Source organism: Brassica oleracea, chromosome C9, assembly GCF_000695525.1.
Source record: "Brassica oleracea var. oleracea cultivar TO1000 chromosome C9, BOL, whole genome shotgun sequence".
Taxonomy (NCBI): domain Eukaryota; kingdom Viridiplantae; phylum Streptophyta; class Magnoliopsida; order Brassicales; family Brassicaceae; genus Brassica; species Brassica oleracea.
Window position 1 is genome coordinate 33,469,256 of NC_027756.1, and position 21,302 is coordinate 33,490,557.

The 21,302-nt window shown below is 34.3% G+C and overlaps 3 protein-coding genes across 3 annotated transcripts in view; 2 read left to right on the top strand and 1 right to left on the bottom strand.

Annotated features, from left to right (window-relative positions):
- The first annotated feature begins 1,696 nt into the window (after nt 1–1,696).
- On the top strand, nt 1,697–2,967 carry LOC106314835. The gene is made up of 2 exons (XM_013752649.1): nt 1,697–2,789; nt 2,876–2,967. Exons 1-2 carry the CDS (start codon nt 1,697–1,699, stop codon nt 2,965–2,967), a joined length of 1,185 nt encoding a protein of 394 aa, XP_013608103.1.
- A 6,153-nt stretch (nt 2,968–9,120) lies between these two features.
- LOC106316206 (gibberellin 20 oxidase 2) lies at nt 9,121–10,791 on the bottom strand. The gene is made up of 3 exons (XM_013754075.1): nt 10,109–10,791; nt 9,609–9,930; nt 9,121–9,532 (listed from the first exon to the last, which is right to left on the bottom strand). The coding sequence occupies exons 1-3, from the start codon at nt 10,654–10,656 to the stop codon at nt 9,263–9,265; spliced, it is 1,140 nt and encodes a 379-aa protein (XP_013609529.1). The 5' UTR covers nt 10,657–10,791; the 3' UTR covers nt 9,121–9,262.
- Nucleotides 10,792–20,783: 9,992 nt separating this feature from the next.
- LOC106314836 overlaps nt 20,784–21,302 on the top strand; it is a 1,961-nt gene continuing 1,442 nt past the window's right edge. The window contains exon 1 of the mRNA XM_013752651.1: nt 20,784–21,152. Coding sequence (XP_013608105.1) covers nt 20,784–21,152 — 369 coding nt within the window. The remainder of the gene's footprint in view (nt 21,153–21,302) is intronic.

Consider the following 21,302-nt stretch of genomic DNA (forward strand, 5'->3'; position numbering starts at 1 on the left):
GCCGGAGTTCCTGGTACAAGCTGGTTTTCAAAGAGATGGTGTGGACAAGACTCTGTTCATCGGAGAAGATGGAGATGATATGCTGATCATTCAAGTTTATGTGGATAATATCATTTTCGGAGGAACGTCTAAGCAAATGGTTGATGACTTCGTGACGACTATGACAAAGGAATTTGAAATGAGTATAGTTGGCGAACTGAGCTATTTCCTCGGACTTCAGATCAAACAACTAACCGATGGAATCACAGTGTCACAGAGTACCTATGCCAAAAATCTCATCAAACGATTTGGATTGCAGACAAGTAAGACTGCAAAAACGCCTATGAGCACAACAACCAAACTTTCCAGAGATAGTGATGGGAAACCAGTTGATGAGAAGCTCTACCGAGCCATGATTGGAAGTCTTCTTTACCTCACGGCAAGTCGTCCTGATCTATGCCTCAGTGTGGGAATCTGTGCTCGCTATCAAGCTAAACCGAAGGAGTCTCACATGAATGCGGTAAAACGTATTATCAAATACGTGAAAGGCACCCTTGACTTTGGTCTTCATTATACATTTGACTCTAATGTGAATCTTGCAGGTTTTTGTGATGCTGATTGGGCATGTTGCTTAGATGACAGACATAGCACATCGGGTGGTTGTTTTTTCTTAGGAAACAACATGGTCTCGTGGCATAGCAAGAAACAAAACTGTGTCTCTCTTTCCACAGCAGAAGCTGAGTACATTGCACTAGGAAGTTGTTGCACTCAACTCCTTTGGTTGCGACAAATGCTTGTTGACTACGGTCATTTCACGTTTGAGCCATTGATCACTGCCTGGATTGAATGAGGAAAAACATAAGGGGATGAGTGTTACATAAGAGGAAATGTGGGTCACGCAAAAGTGTCAAAGGTAAGGCTCATGTGTAACTTCATGAAAGAGGTATGTGACTCAAAATATATAAAAAAAAAAATTATATAAAAAAAAGGAAGGCCCGGAATGATAGATACTCGTTTTGGAGCTGGGTGTTACCCCACTTTGTCTCTGATTTCGATCACTGTCTTGACTGGGCAGGTATGTTACCAATCTCTTGGGATACATATTTCGGAGCAGTGTGTTACCCCACTTTGTCTCTGGATTCCATCTCTTTCCTAGAATTAGAATTGTGTATTAATTGTCTGTTGATAAAACGTGAATGTCTGTGAGTTGGAGAGACAGACACACAAGAAGCCTAACGTGTGTTTCCAGACCATACAGCTGAGTGCGAAAACAGAGTTGGGTTGACTGAATGAACACAACAGAGTCTCGTTTGTGACAGCTACTCGACTGAGAAATAGCTACAGACTTGGGTTGACTCATTGATTTCAATAAAAACTGTTTTGGTAGCTAGATGTGTGGTGAAATCGTTCTTCAGTGACTATACCCCGAGATGCAGGAATCATACCCATCGATGTCTATGTGTATAAGGCTGGCTATCATCACAATTCTCATGACTTCCGTACTCTCATACGAATGTAAGTGAAGTCTATGCTCCTGGTTACATGCATGAGTTACACATAAGTTCTATTGCATCATACACAGTGTATTATTTGCTATTATTTTATTTGAGCCGAGTTACTTTATTTGGGGCTAATGTTTTAAATTGAGTGAAATTAGGTCATCGGTTGTGTCACTCTCAAAAACAGTTTCCGACACATCTAACTCCCAAATCGAAACATGCAACCCACCCGAAGAATCTCCCGATTGTCTGAGAGAGGAACATCTACTCCGGCTCCCTCCGCCGCTGGTCCTTCCGGACCTTCCCGCAAACGAATCTGGAAACAACGGCAAGAGATCCCTCCGCCGCCGTCTTTTCCGCCTGCTGCATATACGTCTTCCTCATCTACCGACGACGAGGTTGAAGCCTTTCAACCCAAAGAGCCGCGTTATCAAGCAAGCCGTGCTATCTTCCAAGCACGAAATCAAGAGAACCCCGAGATGCTTCGTTCCAACATCACTCCGTTCTCGAGTCGCTTCGTCATGAGCAATTCGGCTGAGAGGTATGAAAAATTGGCTCCACGTGAGTTTGTGATTCAACAGAGGTTAGATGTGAATGATGTGAAACGGGTGGTAGTTAGGTCGGGTTTGATCTACACTCTGATTGATAGTGATCTGTTTCACCCTAATGTGGTGAAAGAGTTTATTGCCAATTTGGGTACTGCTGAAGATAGAGGAAATGGTGTTGCTGTGTTTCTTCGTGGGTCTATGGTTGATTTCTCGCCTAGCCTGATTAATGCTCTGTATCTGGTTCCGGGATTTGAAGAAGATCATGACTACTTGGCCGCAGACATTGATCAAGTGTGCTCGTTTCTGACGAATAATCGTGTGCAGCGTTGGGAAGCCATGAGCTCCAAGTATCTGACCCCGACGAATCAAGTCCTTTACAAGCTAGTGTGCTCAAATTGGATTCCCACCACCAACTACATGTCAATGAACCAGGAACGACTCAAGTTTCTCTACATGATTCATCATCACAGAAGCTTTGACTTTGGTCAGATGGTCTACGATCAAATCATCAGCTTTGCAGCTAACATCAACACTGACAGGTCTCGGAGGATCATTTTCCCTACATTGATTCAGCAAGTTATTGACTATCAACGTACAGTGCTGTCATTTGAAGATGATGAGGAGTATACCGGGTATCCGAAGCTGGTTGTCAAAGACAAAAAGGCAGGCATAGGGCAAGGGGCTTACTCAAGCTCCGTGGATCTTCTGGCTGACATTGAGCGAACCATAGCTGATCTTAAAAGCATTCGGATTCGCTTGAGGAGTAAGGGTGTAGTACTTGTTGAACCTTTTTCTTGAAATCTATGAGTTTCTGACCTTATGTTTTTATCTTAATGTGCATCTACTCAGGGGGAGAATATCCACAGTATCCTCGTCAAACCCCACAGGATGAGGAGGAAGATGAAGTGGAACTGGATAGTGAAGAGAGTGAGAGTTTCTAATGAGTGAATCTATTATTTCTTACTCGATGCACTATGTACTGAACCTAGATATTGTAGTCTGCATCGTACTATTGTTTTTGCTTCTGTTTAATTTCTTAAGTGTGTGGTGTTTCCGCTTTCTCTTATCTTGTGGTATGATGGTAGACTAATCCTTATGCTTGATATGGAAGATTGTCTTGTGTGTTGAGCTTTGTAGCAACAGGTTGAGTATGTTGTCACATTCAGATAAAAAGGGGGAGAATGTAAGCTCAAGAATTGTGAGCTTGTTTGTTCTGAGCCAAGAGTGTGTTACACATGGTGATGAGTGTGTAACATAGTACATTAAGTTTGTTACGGTATGATGACGTGTCACAAACTTATGGAAGTAGAAGATATTGCTTTGGCGCGAAGCAAATAACATTTTCTGTTGGCGATATTTTAGGAAGTAGAATATTGTCTTTCACGTGTACTTAACGAGGGAACCTAGAAGTGTTTCAGGTTAAGAGTTAAGAGAGTAAAAGTTAGAGCAAGAGGTTTGTTCTTGTCGGCTACAGAAATCGAGTGAAAGGTTTTCAGCTTGGGTTTCTGTAATTTAGAGATTAGAAATTGGTCAGTCGCTAGTCGTGTGTGACTGAGCATAAACCGGATTAAACAGATTTAGGAGAATTGTTTAAAAGATTTCTAATATACAAGAAAGTGTTCTTGAAAGACTTGTGTACGGTTCATATCTGTGTGTCTCTGAACTTTCACTCATAATTCTTCTTCAGTTTCAACTTTTGTTGTTGTGATGTATGGAGAAATAACTCAAAAGATTGTAATGAATGTATCGTATTTATATCGTCATATTGGGAAACATAATATTTAGCTTTCGTTATTATATTTTAAGAAAAGTTCTAAAATTTATAACCATTATAGTAGTATGAATATATTGTTTTTGTATGTCAGGTATATTATGATTTAATAAGTTATATATTGATAATATGATTTAATCAAATGATATTTTTTTATAAAATATCAATATTTTATATTTTTAGAAAATAATCATGATATATTTCAAATCATTATAATATTGCATTGATTATTTGTATATAATATAAAAATATTTGAAAAGAAGATAAGTAAAAATTCCCAAAATAAATAACCGAGGGTACATATGGCCAAAATAAAATTTAATAAAAGACATTTATTCTTGATTATAATATCTTAAACAAGTCTATCACACAAAAGTAAAAGAACTACTAATAACAAATGTATTAAGTTGAGAATACTTTAAATGTACATGTTTTGAATGTAGTGACCGAACAATTAATGAATTGAACATTATCTTAGAGCATCCAAGTTATTGGTTATCTCTTTATAACCCCTATGTATTGTATAATAAATACTTTTATGTTATATTATATATTAGTATAATATACTTTGGAATAAATAATATAGTATTTTGTATATTAGTTTTTATGATTTTTATCTAACCTTGTAGGACTTCAATTTTCCAGAATCATAACACACACCATAAGATGACTAGAATTTGTCGACATGTTTAACAATTTTTCCATATGCAATACAACTCACTCGATCAAGTATGAAATTATGGTCAGTAAATTAATCATTATATAGTTTAATATTTAAATGAATATGCAATGATAATAAATAAAAGAATTTAAAATATACACACTTAATATCAGTTAAGAGGTTACGATATAGATCTGATAGGTGTGGGATTTTCAGCTCCTTTATTATGGATGTATCCCACAAGATTTCCAACGGATATAAGAGTTCCTAATATATCTAATAGAAAGTCTGAAGAATAGTTAGTAAATAAAAAAAAATATCATATGAAGATAAATTGAAAATATAGTGCTCTGACCAAAAGAAGATTTGGGATGAACTAATCTCATGTTTAACTCATTGTATTTTACGAATGAGAATATTTCAGATGTGCTTTTGGGAAATATGAAATCCACACGACTAATAGGATCAAAAATAACATGATCTTGATGACGAGTTACCCTCATAATGCCAATAGAATGGACTACGTTGAAATCAGTTAGAAATCAGTTAGTTGGCCCCATAAGAAAAAAAAATACTACATTAGATTATGATATATGAATGATAGTTTTATTACATATATGACAAATACTCAGATTTTCATTCATGAGAATCATTTGACAATCATAACCAAACATTCCATTCCTCACGGTCAATTTCTGTTTGATTTGGACCCTTACTGAAATGTTAAAGGATTTGGTGTTCAACCCTCCAAAGAAACAAAAGCATTTGTGATAACTGGGTAAATCACATCATTGAATAAGAACCTTATATATATGAATGAATTAAAATAGAAAATTCAAGATATAAGTAAAAGATATAATCTTAACGAATTGATTAAGAATATTTGCTTAATATTCTGGTGGCCAAATTAAGGTAAGCACATAAATAAGAATATATCGACCGTAAAGTATATTACTTAGATTCTGATATCTTGTATATTTACATATTCTAAGCATCATTCTAGTTCATATAATGATCATTTAGATGCATTTAGAGCTTGTTTGGGTTGCATTGCATTTGTGTGTTTTCGGGTTTGGAGAAGTGCTAATCATGTTTTGGAGCTTAAGAGGTCATAAAACGTTCATGATGATGAAGATTGGCGTGGTAGCAGGCGAGAATTGCAACCAGATGATGGCTGCGAAGAGGAGGCACCACCGCGGGCAACCTTCGCAGGAAGAATCTGATCACGGCAAGGTGTCGACGAAACGGAAACCTCACTGTAACCATCCTTCGCGGGGTAGTCATGCCCGCGGCCGTGTGTCGTCAAAACTGACAGGGTGCTTCGCAAGTGATGATCACAGGATGTATTGGTCGCGGCCATTGCATGTGTTTCGCGGGTGAAGATCGCGGGCTGGAGACGGTTGCGGCTGAGACACTAAATAGCTTTGATCCATGTTTTAGTTGGGTCGTCCCAGGATTGTTGGGTTGACCCAGTTCGTATTCTAGCTTAGTATAAATATGTTTTGGACCTAAAGGATTAGATTATCTTGTTTTCTATCTAAACACAAACCTATTTTGGTGAAAGATTCAGTCTTTAGCTTCTTTTCATCTATATATCTTGTGTTTATTGGATTATGTTGATCACTAATCAATGATTAACCTTAAATCACCATTGGGTTTATCATGTCTATTAGTGAGTAGTTACTTTTTGAATCCATGAGTTAGGTAGATCTAGGATGGTTAATGAAGATTTAAGGTGTTTAATGATTAAATTTCTTTGTTTCTATGCATACTGAGTGTTATTAATGCTTGATTTGACTTGATCACTCTTATTTTGATAATAAACTATTTTATAACCGGAAGATGTTTGTTAAAATGCTTGACTGAACTTAATATTGCTCTAGCTTGAATAAGCAAAGAGATTTGATGTTAAGATTGCTAGATGGTTAGTAGACTTGAATATAATGCATGCTTGAATGATTTAAACCAATGAGAATTGATGTTTGATTCATGATTGCATAGTGATCTCTACCTTGGGAAAGGATTGATCTTTATTTGTGTTCTAGACCTATAGGAACTTGTGATTGCTTGAAGTTAACACCTTGACTTGGATTTAATTACCTTAAATTGCTTTAATCATGTGGGTTCTACCTTATCATTTGATTGAAAACTCTAGTTATTGCTCTTGTTTGTTTGGTTCTTGAATTGAAATCACTTAACTACCTTGATTACTTAACTATCTTGATTGCACTTAGATTAAGCATTACTTGCATTCTCTTTGCTTCAAAATGACTTAGAATTTGGATTGACACTTTTATACTACTTTGATACTAGGATCCTAAAAAGACCTTATCAGATTCTCATGATGTTATAAAGGTAAATGTAACAATAACGAAGCAGTCAATGTTTATACGTAACATAGATTATCTATTTTGTTCATGAGGGTATTAAAAAAAAAATGTTTGACACAACATGCAACTCGAATGAGAATTTCACATAAATCATATCTATACTAATAAAGTTTGTTTTTCTCTCTTCTAAGGAAGCCATCTCAGCATTGAGTGTTCCTTCTTTTGACACTTGAAATTTTTACAAACGAGATTTAACGTCCTTTGTTAGTCGTTTACAAGGCTATGTAATTCATGTGACCCAGAACTAACCAATCTTAGCCCACCAAAAGCCCATATCAGCTTCCATCTTCTTTCTCGGCTAGGAAAACCTTGCTTCCACACCCTCTCTGATACCGCCTTCGTAACAGCTCTGCTGTCTTTCACACCAAGTAATAAAGCTTCTCATTTATGGGTTTCAACCCAAACCTCCCACTATGTAACATTAAATTTTCCTACCCTTGTTGATTTGGGATTCCGGTCTTTTCATCCTATAAAATGTACACAGTGGTGAATATCACTGAATCCAACTTTTTCCTAACTAATACTTTCATACTCAGCCAATAGCAATGATTTCTCCACCATCTTTTGCTTTCTGATTTGAAGTTCGGCCACTGTTGAGGATATGATCCTAGAAATCATCAAGATGATTAAGAAGAAAAATATCAAAGCTCAACAATCATATTGGTAACTCACGACTCAAGCTCAACAATCATATTGGTAACTCACGGCTCATTGGATATGAAGAACAGTGAAATATATACATTGGATATGTTATATATACTAGGTGTTTTTCTGCACCATGTTCATAAATAAAAGTTTCAAATTTTATATTATATTTAAAATAAGTCTTTGTTAATTTTAGATTTTATTATGTTCTAGAATTTACTTTTAAAATTACATGTAAAATTAAGATAAAACTAAGTATTTTTATTTAAATGTATATTTAATAAGATGTGTATATATTAAAATATTAATCTCGGAAATTTTTTTTATCTATTTCTTTTGGTTAAAATATATTAAATCAAATTCTAAAAAAATTAAGAGAAATTTTTGTTAGCTATATAATTATCAAAACGTAAAACTAAATAAAATTTTAAAAAATTTGTATATATTAAAATGAAACTAATGGTATTGGGATTAGAAAATTACATTTTTTTTAAAAAAAACAACTAGCTAAAATTTTGAAGAATTGTTTTAATAATAAAATTTATATAATTATAAAAAATAGAATTAAAGAATATTTTAAAAATTGTAAATTATGACTATATTTCTATTACAACTGTTATATTATTTTTATTATACTAATGATGATATATGAGTTATTATCATATTCTAAAAAGTTTAGCAAAATTATAAAACAACATTAAATGTAAATGTTCATGTCACAATTAAATTCAAGCTATGTCATCATTAGTAGTAATGCCATGTCACCATTTTTCTTTCAAAATCAATGTGGTAATGACACGTGGCAAATCACTTGTCAAATAATGTATAGAGGATGGTTGAGCCCATTTTGGAGGCGATACAAGTCCAAGAATAGTAAAAAATAGTTGCTCTATTTCTGGTCAAAAGTGATGAACATTGGAGTGAATTAGTCAAAGAAGGCCAAGAGATGTTCAACAAACATTTAGTAGCATTGTTGTTTTTATAACGCTGATTTATTATGACATTACATTTATGAGAAATATTACATAAATAGTAGCATTGTTTTTAGTTTAGTCTTTGCTTGACTTCAATACACTTAAATAATTAATAGCAGTCCAATAAATAAGTTGTAATTTCCATTGAAATAAAACAGACTTTTCTTGTTATTCTTGGAAACCCTTTTTGAGAGTGATTCTCATGTTTGTTCATTCAGGAACTTTTCGATATTTAATTTGGTGTAAAACTGAGATAAAACCGGTAGTATCAAGTGAATCTCTCCATCTTCACTTATGTCGCCATTCTATGAATCCAACGACCATCACCAACGTTATAAGTCTGTGCATTCCCTAGATTCAAACTATCTAGAACGTGTCGAGCATTGAGTCAATGGTTTAATATACCCTTGGTTAAGGTTTCAAGCTTGATCAAGTTATCTTGGATTATCCATCTACCCTTCCAGAGATCCGGTTTTATCCAGGGTCTTGTCAATTGGTATCAGAGAAATCTCTGGAACTGGTATTCTATCATCTTTTCATCATCTATGTTTCCGTCTTCTTTTCTTCTATTTTTATTTTTTCCGTTTAAATTATTTTGTCTTGTTTACTGTCTACTGATCGTTGGACCTAGTATGTTTAGGTTTTTGGTTTAACAAGCATTCATATTCCACACTGTGATTCTTGGAAATATATACAAACGTTTTGAAATTTGAAACCATGGGAATGCATTTCACCATGAGAACAAAAGAGACAGTAACTAAGAATGACTATTGATTTCGATGGTAACTTGGTTTCTTAGACGGGGAATTTGTTGGTAATGATCCAATTTGTGAAGGAATCGAGAGTATTGACATCTGCTCTGTAAAGTTTTTGAGTGAACTCAAGGAACATAGGCCAAGTAAAATCAGGGTATCTTCTTAGTGTCATCTTCTCCAAAATCTCACTTGGTGGCTTCACAACTTTGTCTCTCTTTGGACACAAGAAAAAAGCCATTGATGTCCTCGCGCTCTCTCTGTTCACAACCGCTCTATGCAAACAACTCTTGAATATCCCGTTCGATAGAGCCTACATAACCAAAATTTTTCAACTATCTTTATAGGAGTAACCAAAATGTATTTCCATTTTAGATCATTAACTATACCATGAAAGTGTCACCAATATTGACGACGAAAGCTTTAGGATTGGGGAGAATGGATTGCCACTGATTGTCAACAAAGACTTGAAGGCCATTGACTTGGTCTTGGTGAAGAATAGTCAAAGAGCTTGGATCACAATGTGGTCCTGTACCTAATGTGAGATCTGGTGTTTGGCATGGAGGGTAATGATTTAGCCTCATTATCGAATCATTCTCTTCAAAAAATTCCCTGAAATGATCTTTCTTTATGCCTAAACTAAGACCAAGAAGCTCCATGATTTCGAGTGACAGGCTGCTCATTGCTTCACAGTAGTTTTGATACACCCTCCTGTAAACATATTAACCGGGGTAAAACATTAACAAAGCCGGTCAAATTTATTTCCGGTTTAATAATTCCGTTATAAGAAACACGTTTACTCAAGTAAGGCTAGAAAACAGAGGAACATATGACATATTTGTTTTTTTGCTCTGTTTTATATTTCTTTGTTCTGGTTTAGGACACGTACCCAAACTGTTCAAACTCTTGTCCTAATGTACCGGAGAAGTAATCTTGAACGGTTCTTGATCCACTTATTTCGTTGGAAAACGGGAAAGAGAGAGTCTCCTTCCATGGGAGCTTGGTGGAGAATCTTCCGGTGAAGCTACTGGCATATCCCCAGCTCTCACCAGGTTTCCTTTGGGCTCTCTGTTTTCCGGCGAGAGGCATGTCGAAGAAACTTTCCATGTAACGGTGAGCATCGGATATGAGCGACTCGCTGACTCCATGATTGACGACGAGGAAGAAACCGTGTTTGGTGCAAGCTTCTGCGATGAGTCTAGAAGCCTCTAGAGTTGTGTCTTGGCTCGAAAGATCGATGAAAGGGACGTTGAGCTCGGGAATGTCAATTGAAGGTTTCTCTTTGTCAGGCCAAATGAATTGGTTTGGGATTTGAGATTGGACGTTAAGAAGAGAAGGGTTGAAGATTAAGGGAGGAGTTTGGTCGTTTTCAAGATCTTGTTTTGGTTCTTGTTCTTTCTCTGCAGGAGATGTTGGTGTTGTGCAAATTATCGCCATCTTTTAGGGGAGAGTTTTTGTGTTTTTGTTGTCTTGTTCTGAGTTTTGTTGTGGAGGAGATGGGGAAACAAATGGTCCTTAAGTCTTTATATAAGCAAGTTTCAAGTCTAGTTAGTGTACATTTGTTTTTCTTCACAATAATTGCGTTCCATTTTTTGTTTCCAGCATTTTGTAGAGGAGTTTGGGATTTTATACTAATCTAGTATCTTGTTTAAGTAAATACTGTATAATAGTAGTTCAAAATTATATTGAACTCAACATTTGGTCTCAATCAATAAGACAAAAAAAAAGCTAGACGACAAGTAATCCCTAAATTAAATGCGTCTTTGCTCATGTGCATGGTATTCCTGCATGTTCGATTCAGCCTTTATCCTATACAATAATACCTTCCTACGGAATCTTGCAATCATTTCATATAACTACTAGGTCAACAATCCACGCACCCAGAATGTGATATTTTATAAAACATGTATTAAATAATAACAAAAGATATGTAAAATATATTTTTATGATTTGATCAAGTTAAAATTATAAAAGTATTTGAATTTTTATCAATTAAAATATAATATATATTTTAAAATTTTGACTAAAGTATTTATCAATTTTTGTTGTCATCATTAAAATTTTATATCGTAGATAATTAAATTTAACTGATGTTTAAATAGATAGACACAAATATATTTTAGTATGAATATTTAATAGTATCTATTAAATTATGCTTAATCTTCTTCTGGGTTTATGATTATTTGGATCTTTTAATAACAAAATTTTTAAATTACTGGTCACAATTTTTTTATATGAGACTTTTTGACAGCTTTAGTAGTTTAATTATAATCGTTTGCAAATATTTAAATGTAATATATGCAAAAAAAAGTTTAGTATATGATTAATATGATTTTAAAATTTATTTTACTAATATAAATTGTTATCAAATCTTTATTGTTCAGTATCATTAATTTCATATTAATTGTAAATCACATTAGGTAATTCAGTAGCTTTTATTTAAAGAAAAAATGAGAAAAAAACTTTTTTGAGCATTTGATTAATGAACGGTCCATTTTATTATATATGATGGCAGTCGTGTAATATTTCAAGTAATTGTTTTTTTTTCTTAATATGAGTGATAAGAGTTATGATATTGACATATAAGCATTGTAGTCAACCTTACAACTTAAAAAAAATGTTTCTTAAGAATGTATAACTTGAAAAATGTTTCACAATTAAATATAAGAGCATCTCGTAAAGAAACTCCATAACTTCAAATATATAATTTTTTTGCTCTCCAAAAAGAAATTTTAAAACTTCAAATTTGGAGTTCTAAGAAGGAAACTTCAAACTTGAAGTTTCACTACTCAAAACTTAAAATTTGAAGTTTCATCTTTTTATTTGCATTTGGTTCTTAAAATTAATTAAATATCACATTTATGATTCTTAAGTATTTTTTCGTTTATCGTTTTAATCCTTAAAATTTTTGTATCTCATAAATATTTCAAATTTGTTTTTTTATAAATTCAAGTTTTACTCATAAAATTAAATAAAAATCTTTAAATAAGATTTATAATATTTTTAACTAGAATTAGATAACAAGAATATTACAAAACAAACTTAATAAAAAAGAGATACATGAAGACATAATTATTGCATGAATTTAAATATTACAACAAAACTAATAGTGTGATAAATTTTCTCCGGAACCTCTAAAATCTCCAAAATATTGTCCAAAAAAATTCTGTGTAACCGAAGATGTAGCATTACGAAAATAATTTTATGAAATAGTGTGGTATTTTTCTTGTAGTTTAATAACTAGTACATATATAAAAATATTATGAATTTTTACTAATTATGACAAATATAAAAACTATAGTGTAAAATATAAATAATTTTGAAGTTAAATTTGAAGTTAAATTTGAATTTTTTTTTGTGGAGAAGAGCACCTTGAAACTTCAAATATAGAGTTTTAGAAATTTTAAAATAGTGATATTTTTGGAGATACTTTTAGAGATGATACCGAATAGTGTGAAATGTGTGTACAGAATACAACAAAATTTTAAGAATGTCTAACCATTAATTAAGAAATATCTAAAATTTCACCTTACAAAAAAGTTATATGTTGTTCTTTACAAATACAAAACCTATTTATTAAATGAAAAACATATTCATTTGAAAAAAAATTAAAATGAAGAAAACTAAATTGTACTCAAATATAACTATTAAATTTTTAAAATTTATTAATGAACATCTCTTTAAAACTAAGAAGGATCTTGATCTAGCTTCCGTGGAACCGGAAATGGATACACGAAAACAAAATATTTCGAAACATGAAAACATGATTTTTTTTTATAGAAATACAAACATTTAAAATATTATATATATATATGATTGATCAATATATAAATTTATTAATTTCTATATTTGTTTTATCTAAGATAGAAAATCAAGTAATGAAATAGTATTATTTTTCTTTGCAGATTCTATAAAACAATTATCAAAGAGCAGAAAATAAAGCATGTTTCCTTTCGATAAAATTAGGAAATAAAAGATTTCTCCTTATATTCATTAAATATAAATAGATTATCTTTAAAGAAAAAAAATAATATCCTTCACATTCCCAAAAAAGAATCTTGTGTTTTTAAATGGCGTTTTCAAAATAAAAATTTCAAGAAATATGCTCAGTGGGTTTCCAAGAGATTTCGATTTAAAAACATTTTCCAGAAGAAAAAAAACAGATTATCAACCGAGTTTACATGCAACATAGACATGATAGCGCCACAACCCCCTTTTTTTGAAAAACTTCCACCCATTTTATTCTTAGACGAAATCATCTTTTCTGTTTAATGAATTTTGAGGTTTTATTTTATCCAATTTCAATAATTAGATTTAAAGAGTTATACAGTAATTCTCATCCATTATTGGGAAATCAGAACCCTTAAAGAAGACTTAAGAACCAATTTTTTTTTTGATAATTCGGGGATATCCGGTGGGTCGAGACCCAACTGACTAGTCCGTTAAGAGTCTGACTACGGCACCAGCCAGACCCGGTAAGCTCACAAGGGGAATTAGTACCCATGTCGCCTGCCTATATAGATGTATAAATCTGAGTTGACGCAGATTTGAACCCATGTTTCTTAGGGACACTGAGACACTATGCGCCACCCGGGCACACCCGCGTGGTTAAAACCCAAATTTTCAGCCATTATCAACAACGTAATCAGATTTTATTTATTTACATCATCTTAAAATTCGTTTACGTTCAGTGTATAACAACATTTGAGTTTTTCGTTCGGTAAATTAACAACTAGCTCAATTTGTTTTAAATGGATGCCTACGCGTATGAAATCCATATTTGGTCACTAAAAATTAACAATATCGATACATCCTCTGGAATCAATTTTAGCTTCGTTCCAACAAACAAATTGCATGGGAACAGGAACTAATTGGGTATTTTAATGGGCAAAAACAAGTTAACTAAATCAATGGATTCTTTTTGTGGTGTCTGTTTTTATAGTTGGCAGGGGGCAGAGGTTCCCGAGGTTGTGTTTTGGCTGTGTTTAGGAGAAATTTTAGTTCCACATACTTATGTAAGAATTTAAACTTTTTTCAATTTTAATTTATCAAGTTGTGCGTTTATTTTCTATTGGATCTCAAAGAAAAATGAAAATTACGAGACATATAATGAAGAAGATGAAGAAGAATGACCATCCTTTTTGGCCAAATTGGAAGAATTATCGCTTATCCGTTTTATATTAATTTCTGCTCCATATATTTTATTCCTCATTCTTTGAATGTCCGAGCTGTTTCCGTGCTCGAGGTCTTGTTTTTTTGTTTTATGTAGAAACAGATTCCAAATTTAATGGTTCTTCAAACCACCCTCTTAGAATCTAATTAATTCTTTCTGTTTCTGTTTAAGTGTCGTTTTGCGTCTGTGCATACGCATCAAGAAAACAATTAATTTTGTATATTTCATATATAAAAACACAATTACCAATACACCTAACAATATATTAACCAATAGAAAAATAAATTACTGGATAAAACTAATAAATTTTGCATTGAAAATCGAAAACACATCTTATTTTGTAACGAAAAAAATTCTCTACAACGACACATATTTAGAATCGGAGGGAGTACAATTACGGAGTTTTTGATGTCAATTTTTTTTTTCAGAACATTCATTGTAAAGATGCTCTTAGATTCTATTGGTCTAATCTCAAAATAGAAAATTCAGTCAAAATCATCACACATGGGCATGTCCAACCAATAAATGAATCAAAAAATTAAGTAGTCCATCCCTTTTATAAAACTACCGTACATGGCTCAGAACAAAAACTGATAACGAAATGATTGCTATTGCAAATGAAAAGATCTATTTAAATTCCATTTTTAGTAGTATTTCGTTACTTGGGATCAAAATATAAAAACAACTAATTTTTAAGAATGCAATGAAATCGTGTAGCGGATAATGAAAAATTAAATTATTTGAATCTGATTTGTCCAATTCAAATATTTTAATTATTTGGTTAACTAATTTTTACAAATAATTACCTAAGACAATAAGAAACACTCAAGATATCCGGGAAATTTAGGGTATCCGGATCCGTCGGATCCGTGGATTTAATATCCGGATCCGGATTCGTAGTTTCCGGATATCCGAGTTTCGGATATCCGTCTCGATATTCTATTATCCGCGGATATCCGGATCCGGATCCGGATCCGTCAAAATAATTAAAAATAATTTTTTTAACAAAAAATATTAATTTTTTTAATATAATACATAAATTAAATATTTATAAATATATTTATATATGTTTATAATATTGTAAAAACTAAAATATAATATTATAAGATTAATTCATGTATAAATATTAATATATCAAATATAAATATTAATAAAATTTAAAAATTTAATGTATTTTAAAAATACGGATCCGGATCCGGATATCCGGACCTAAAAATTAAGATATCCGGATCCGGATTCGGTTTGCACGGATCCAAGATTTTACTACCCGGATTTGGATCCGGGCACCCCGGATATCCTATTTTCGGAGCGGATCCGGAGCGGATCTCGGATCGAATCCGGATCTCGGATAATAAGTCTCAGGCCTAACGTTATATACTATCTTTTGAACGAAGAAACGAGAACGTTCTGCATTGTTACCGGTAATAAACGAGTTGGAACTTGGAACAAGTGTCCGTTACGTGCTCAACAGTAATAATTACCCATTTTCTCGCAGGGAAGTTTACTCAAATATACAATATTTTAGGACAATTGACTAGAACCATACAGATCTTTTTTTTATTACTGGCATTTTTTAAATACCAAGCGTGCTCTTTTTTACGTTATGAGAAAAAACATATTTACAAGAATGCCATTACTTTTCGCTGCCACGTAAGCAAAAACCTGGCGCCATGTAGGAATTATGTTCCGTGTTTTCATTAAGCCAGCCGTAAATCGCTACATATATCGTTACGGCTGATTTATTTCTACGTGTCAGCTGAATTAATAAAATCGGCTGACTAAAGAGTCACAAGGCTGATTTAAGAACATAAGTCAGCCGGCCTGTACGGCTGAATTACAAAAATGTGGCTGATTTATGAGATAACGGCTAACTTACAGACAACGGTTACGGCTGACTTATACATCGGGGGTTTGTTTTATGGAAAATTTTCCTGAGTTGTAGTTAAGAAACGGCTGAGTTATGTTTCCCCGACCGAGTTAATGAATATCGACTGACTGAGTTACATAATTTACGGCTGACTAATGTGATGTTGTTACGGCTGAGTTTATGTTAAATCGGCTGTAATAGGATGGATTAACAGTAAACTCAGCTCATTTACGGCTGACTTATTAGCGAAAGATTAATTACTAGAATATCATTCGTTTGACGGCTGATCTATGTGACGATACGGCTGATTTATTGTTTTTCATCCTAATTACGGTTGATTACGGATCAAAAGATTAATTACTGAAATAGTATCCACGGTTCGGCTGACTTACATTGTAAATCAGAGCTGATTTACGTAGGCTGAGTTATGTATTCGTTTGTCGGCTGATTAACCGATTTTCCATGTCATCCGCCATGTCATCAACTCGGATTTGCCATGTCACTGCTAACGAACTACTTTACAACTACGTTTGTCTGTCTGTTCATCTTCTTTATCTATCTATATATCTATCTTCTTCATCTTATTCTTCATCTTTCTCCGAGATCTTATGGATCCGATAATTATTGTTTCTGATAAATGGATTAAGAAAAACAGATATGTAATCAACGCCGACAGTAGAGGGTGTAGAGTTCTGCATTTAGATGAGAAAACAAAACATGAAGAATTCGCAAAGTCTGTACTCGATGATTACGGATTGAATGAATTGAGGCATCAGAAAACAATGGCGCATGACACTCCACCAGTTTACGGAGAACAATGATGACGAAATGAATCGGAATGACAGAGCAAGAGAGACGATGAACAGAGCACTATCGTATGTTTTTGTATTAAGTTTTGGTTTTTGGGTTTTAATGTTTTGTATTACAGCAATGTTTAGGGTTTTCTTGATTAGTATTACGGCTGAGGTATGGATTTTAATGTTTTTGTATTACGACTGAGTTAAGGTTTTTTATGTTTCTGTGACACGGCTGAGTTTTGTTCTTAATGTTTTGTGTTACGGCTGAGTGGATGAGTTATGGATAAAATTCCCGCTCAAAAAACAAAACGTTGCAAAGCGAAACGTCGCGATAATATAACTGTTCTCTGCCTATAAATAATGTGTCTACTCTAACAGTACAACTTTAAACTCTTTATTTTCCACAATTACTCTTTATCTCTATTTTACACAATTACTCTCTATCACCCCTCTCAAAGCAAATGGGATATTTCCCGATTCTTGAAATGCCTGAAGAAATTCAGGCGTTGGTGGTTGAACATGTGGCCGGTAACTCCTTCCAAGATCTCTATGGCCTTAGAGCATCGTGCATTGTTGATGAAGGCGTTAGCAGATCGGCATAGTGTATTCCATTTTTACGATGTATTATCCGTTCCCTGGGGAATCAATATGCCTGCTGAGTTGTTGAAAACTTGCTACACTGAGAGAAATCCAAGCACACTTTATATAAAGGGTGTTCAGTTTGTCTTTACATATAACCTTAAAGAAGAAGGAGTTGCTCTCATGAAGCTTGCAGCGGATGCAGGATATGAGCGTGCTGTGTATACACACGCAATGACTCGGAAAATCTTTTGGGATGATGATGAGGGGTATTTTGCTCGTTTTCCAAGGGAATACGTTATCAGGATCGGGAAATTAGTGCGATCTGTGAAATGGGGATGGGGTTTGTGGCACGGTGACGCGTTCCGTGCAAAGTGGGCCGAGTTCATCTCAGCGATTGTTCTGTCGTTCTGCAGTTGCCAATGTGCTCCTCTTTTGAGGCGAGAATGTCCCTGCTTGTGCCACATTGATACCACTAAGGATGACAACATGTGTGACCGCTGTTTCTGGATCAAAGAGGGCTGTTCTTCCGTGACTTTGAACCAATTAGTTTGATTAGGAACACAATGAAGTGGTGAAGATGCATTGTATCAGAAACCTATTTTTTTTTGTTCTTTGCTATGCCATTATGTATGTAGAACAACATATTAATGTATGGGTTTATGGTAATGTTTTCGGCTGAGTTTTCGTTTAATTACGGCTGAGTTATCATTTAATTATGCCTAAGTTATCGTTAATTTACGGTTGAATTAACGTTTAATTATGTCTGAGATATCGTTATTTTACGGCTGAGTTATCGTTTAACTATGTCTGAGTTATCGATAATTTATTGGCTGAGTTATCGGTTAATTATGTCTGAGTTATCGTTAATTTCTGCCTCATCAAACTTTGTAAATACTAAAGTATTATCGTCTCCATGTTATAAAGGCCTCGATATTAGTTCTGAGCCGTATTTTCAACACTTTTGAAGCGCCATAATATATCAACACGGTCAAATCAAGAAAGACGAAACGTCCCATTATTATAAGGGACGTTCAATATTATAAAAAAGTATTACCGTGAATATTAAATCAGTTTTTAAATACTAAAGTATTATCGTCTCGATGTTACAAATGTCTCGATATTAGTTCTGAGCCGTATTTTCCACACTTTTCCCGTATTTTCCATACTCAGCCGTTTCATTAATATTAACGGCTGAGGTATATTTTGAGTTAAATAATAAAGTATTACCGTCTCGATCTCTATGAAGGCGTCGATGTTATATTAACCAACATGGCTGAGTTATCTCAAATATCATTGCTTAGTTATATTAACATTACATTAATGGATTATTTCCTGATACTTGAATTGCCTGAAGAGATTCAGGCGTTAGTGGTTGAACTTGTGGCCGGTAACTCCTTCACAGATCTCTATGGCCTAAGAGCATCGTGCAAGTCGATGAAGGCGTTAGCAGAGCGGAGCAGGGTAAACCATTTTTACGATGTGTTCTCCGTTCCCATGAGACTCAATATGCCTCCTGAGTTGTTTAAAATTTGCTACGCATAGAGAAATCCAAGCACACTTTATATGAAGGGTGTACAATTTTTCTTCACATTTAACCTTCAGGAAGAAGGACTTGCTTTCATGAAGCTTGCAGCGGATGAAGGATATGAGCGTGCTGTGTATACATACGCAATGACTAGAAAAAAATTTTGGGGTGATGATGAGTATTTTGCTCATTTTACAAGGGAATCAGTTGACAGGATCCAGAAACTAGTTCGATCTCTAAAATGGGCATGGGGTTTGTCGCACGGTGACAAGTTTCGGGCAAAGAGGGACGATTTCATTTCAACCGTTGTTCTTTCGTTCTATAGTTGCCAATGTGTTCATGTTTTGAAGCGAGATTGGGTCTTGTGGTACATTGAAAACAGTAAGGGTGACAAAATGCGTAACCGTTGTTTCTGGATCAAAGAGTTGGGGCTCTTCTTCCGTGAGTTTGAACCGATGAGTGTGATTAGGGACACAAGGGAATGGTGAAGATGTATTCTATCAGAATCTTTTCTCTTTTTATGTTCTTTGCTATGACATTATTACGGCTGGTTTATATTTTACATTATGGCTGGGTTGTCTTTTAATTACGACTAATTTTTTTTTATGGCCGGGTTCTCTTCAATTACGGCTGAGTTTTAATTTCATAATGACTGAGTTATTTTGTTGGAGTGTTATTTAATTACAACATGGCTGAGTTAATTAAATACGTGACAGCCGAGTTATTGTTACTTAAAGGCTGAGATAATGTTAACTTTTTGGCTGAGTTTTGTAAAAAAATCCAAGATACAGACAAGGAATCCGCCATGTCATCAACTTGGATTTGCCATGTCATCACTAACGAACGAAATTTACAACTTGCTTTATGAGACTGTTCATGTTCTTCTTCATCTTAGTTATCTATCGTCTTCATCTTTCTCAGTTGGTTATGGACCCGGTAGTTATTGTTTCCGGTAACTGGATTAAGAAAAACAGATATGTATTTAACGTCGACAGTAGAGGGTGTAGAGTTCTTCATTTAGATGAAAAAACAACACATGAAGATTTCGCAAAGTCTGTTCTCAATGATTATGGATTGAATGATTTGAGGGATCATATTCAGTATAGCTACATGTTCTCGAATAAAGCATTGAAAACAATGGCGCACGACACTCCACCAGTTTACGTGTCCAATACTCGACAATTGCAAGGTTTTCTAAGCCTAAAGAAAATCGAAAAACTACGTCTCTGTGTGGAGATTACGGAGAACAAGGATGAAAGAGCAAGAGAGAAGAGTAAAACATTTTTCAGATTTAGCTCAGAAGTAGAAGCTTCAGAAGTTGAGTCCAGAGACAAAAATTACAGTGGGAGTTACGATGGTTTCAGTTTGGAGAAGGAACAAGAGGACAATGAGAATGACTGCTCTAGTAATGTGGAAGGAGAAAAACACGACGTAGTCGGAGAAGATGAAATATGCAAAGAAAACGAAGAAGATGAGGAATTTGAAAGCCGATTTGATATGTTCGACGATTCGGACGGTGCATCATCTGAAGATGATAACTTCAGCTCATACGGTGAGTCTCCTACATAAGACGAAGATTCACCAACGCTACCTCCCAAGAAGAGATATCAGAACTTCTCGATGAGCGGATCTAAAGGGAATCTGGAGGTTCTAAGGTTGGAGATGTCGTCGATAGACATTGCGGTTGGTCAACGATACGAGAGTAAAGACGATTTGGAGAGACGACTGAAACTTCTTACAGTGAGGCATCAATTTGATTTTGATGTAGAAAAATCAACCCCGACATCATACGTTGTTAAGTGTTGGGTTGATGGATGTCTCTGGAGAGTTCATGCTTCTACCCAAGGAGAATCCCCAGCGTTTTATGTTCGTATTTACGATTCGAAGCATACATGTTCTGTAACTGAGCGTTCTAATCGATCTCGACAAGCAAGACCAGATATTTTAGGAGAGTTGTACAAGAACTTTCTCGGCAACGTTGGTCCAGCCGTTCGCCCTACGAGCGTCGGAATAGCTATCACTAAGCAGTTTGGTATACAGTTAATTACTTAACGATACGTCTGAGTAATATCAAATGTAGCGGCTAACATATTTATACAATGCGGTTGGGTTACTATAATGTTAGATGCGGCTGAGTTA

What these genes read in the sequence shown, in the direction of transcription:
- LOC106314835 (XM_013752649.1), top strand. Translation starts at nt 1,697, where the DNA reads ATGCAACCCACCCGAAGAATCTCCCGATTGTCTGAGAGAGGAACATCT. An exon ending in CATTCGGATTCGCTTGAGGA is followed by an intron (nt 2,790 to 2,875) that starts GTAAGGGTGTAG and finishes GCATCTACTCAG; the next exon opens with GGGGAGAATATCCACAGTAT.
- LOC106316206 (XM_013754075.1), bottom strand. Translation starts at nt 10,656, where the DNA reads ATGGCGATAATTTGCACAACACCAACATCTCCTGCAGAGAAAGAACAA. An exon ending in CAAGAGTTTGAACAGTTTGG is followed by an intron (nt 9,931 to 10,108) that starts GTACGTGTCCTA and finishes ATATGTTTACAG; the next exon opens with GAGGGTGTATCAAAACTACT. An exon ending in ATATTGGTGACACTTTCATG is followed by an intron (nt 9,533 to 9,608) that starts GTATAGTTAATG and finishes TTGGTTATGTAG; the next exon opens with GCTCTATCGAACGGGATATT.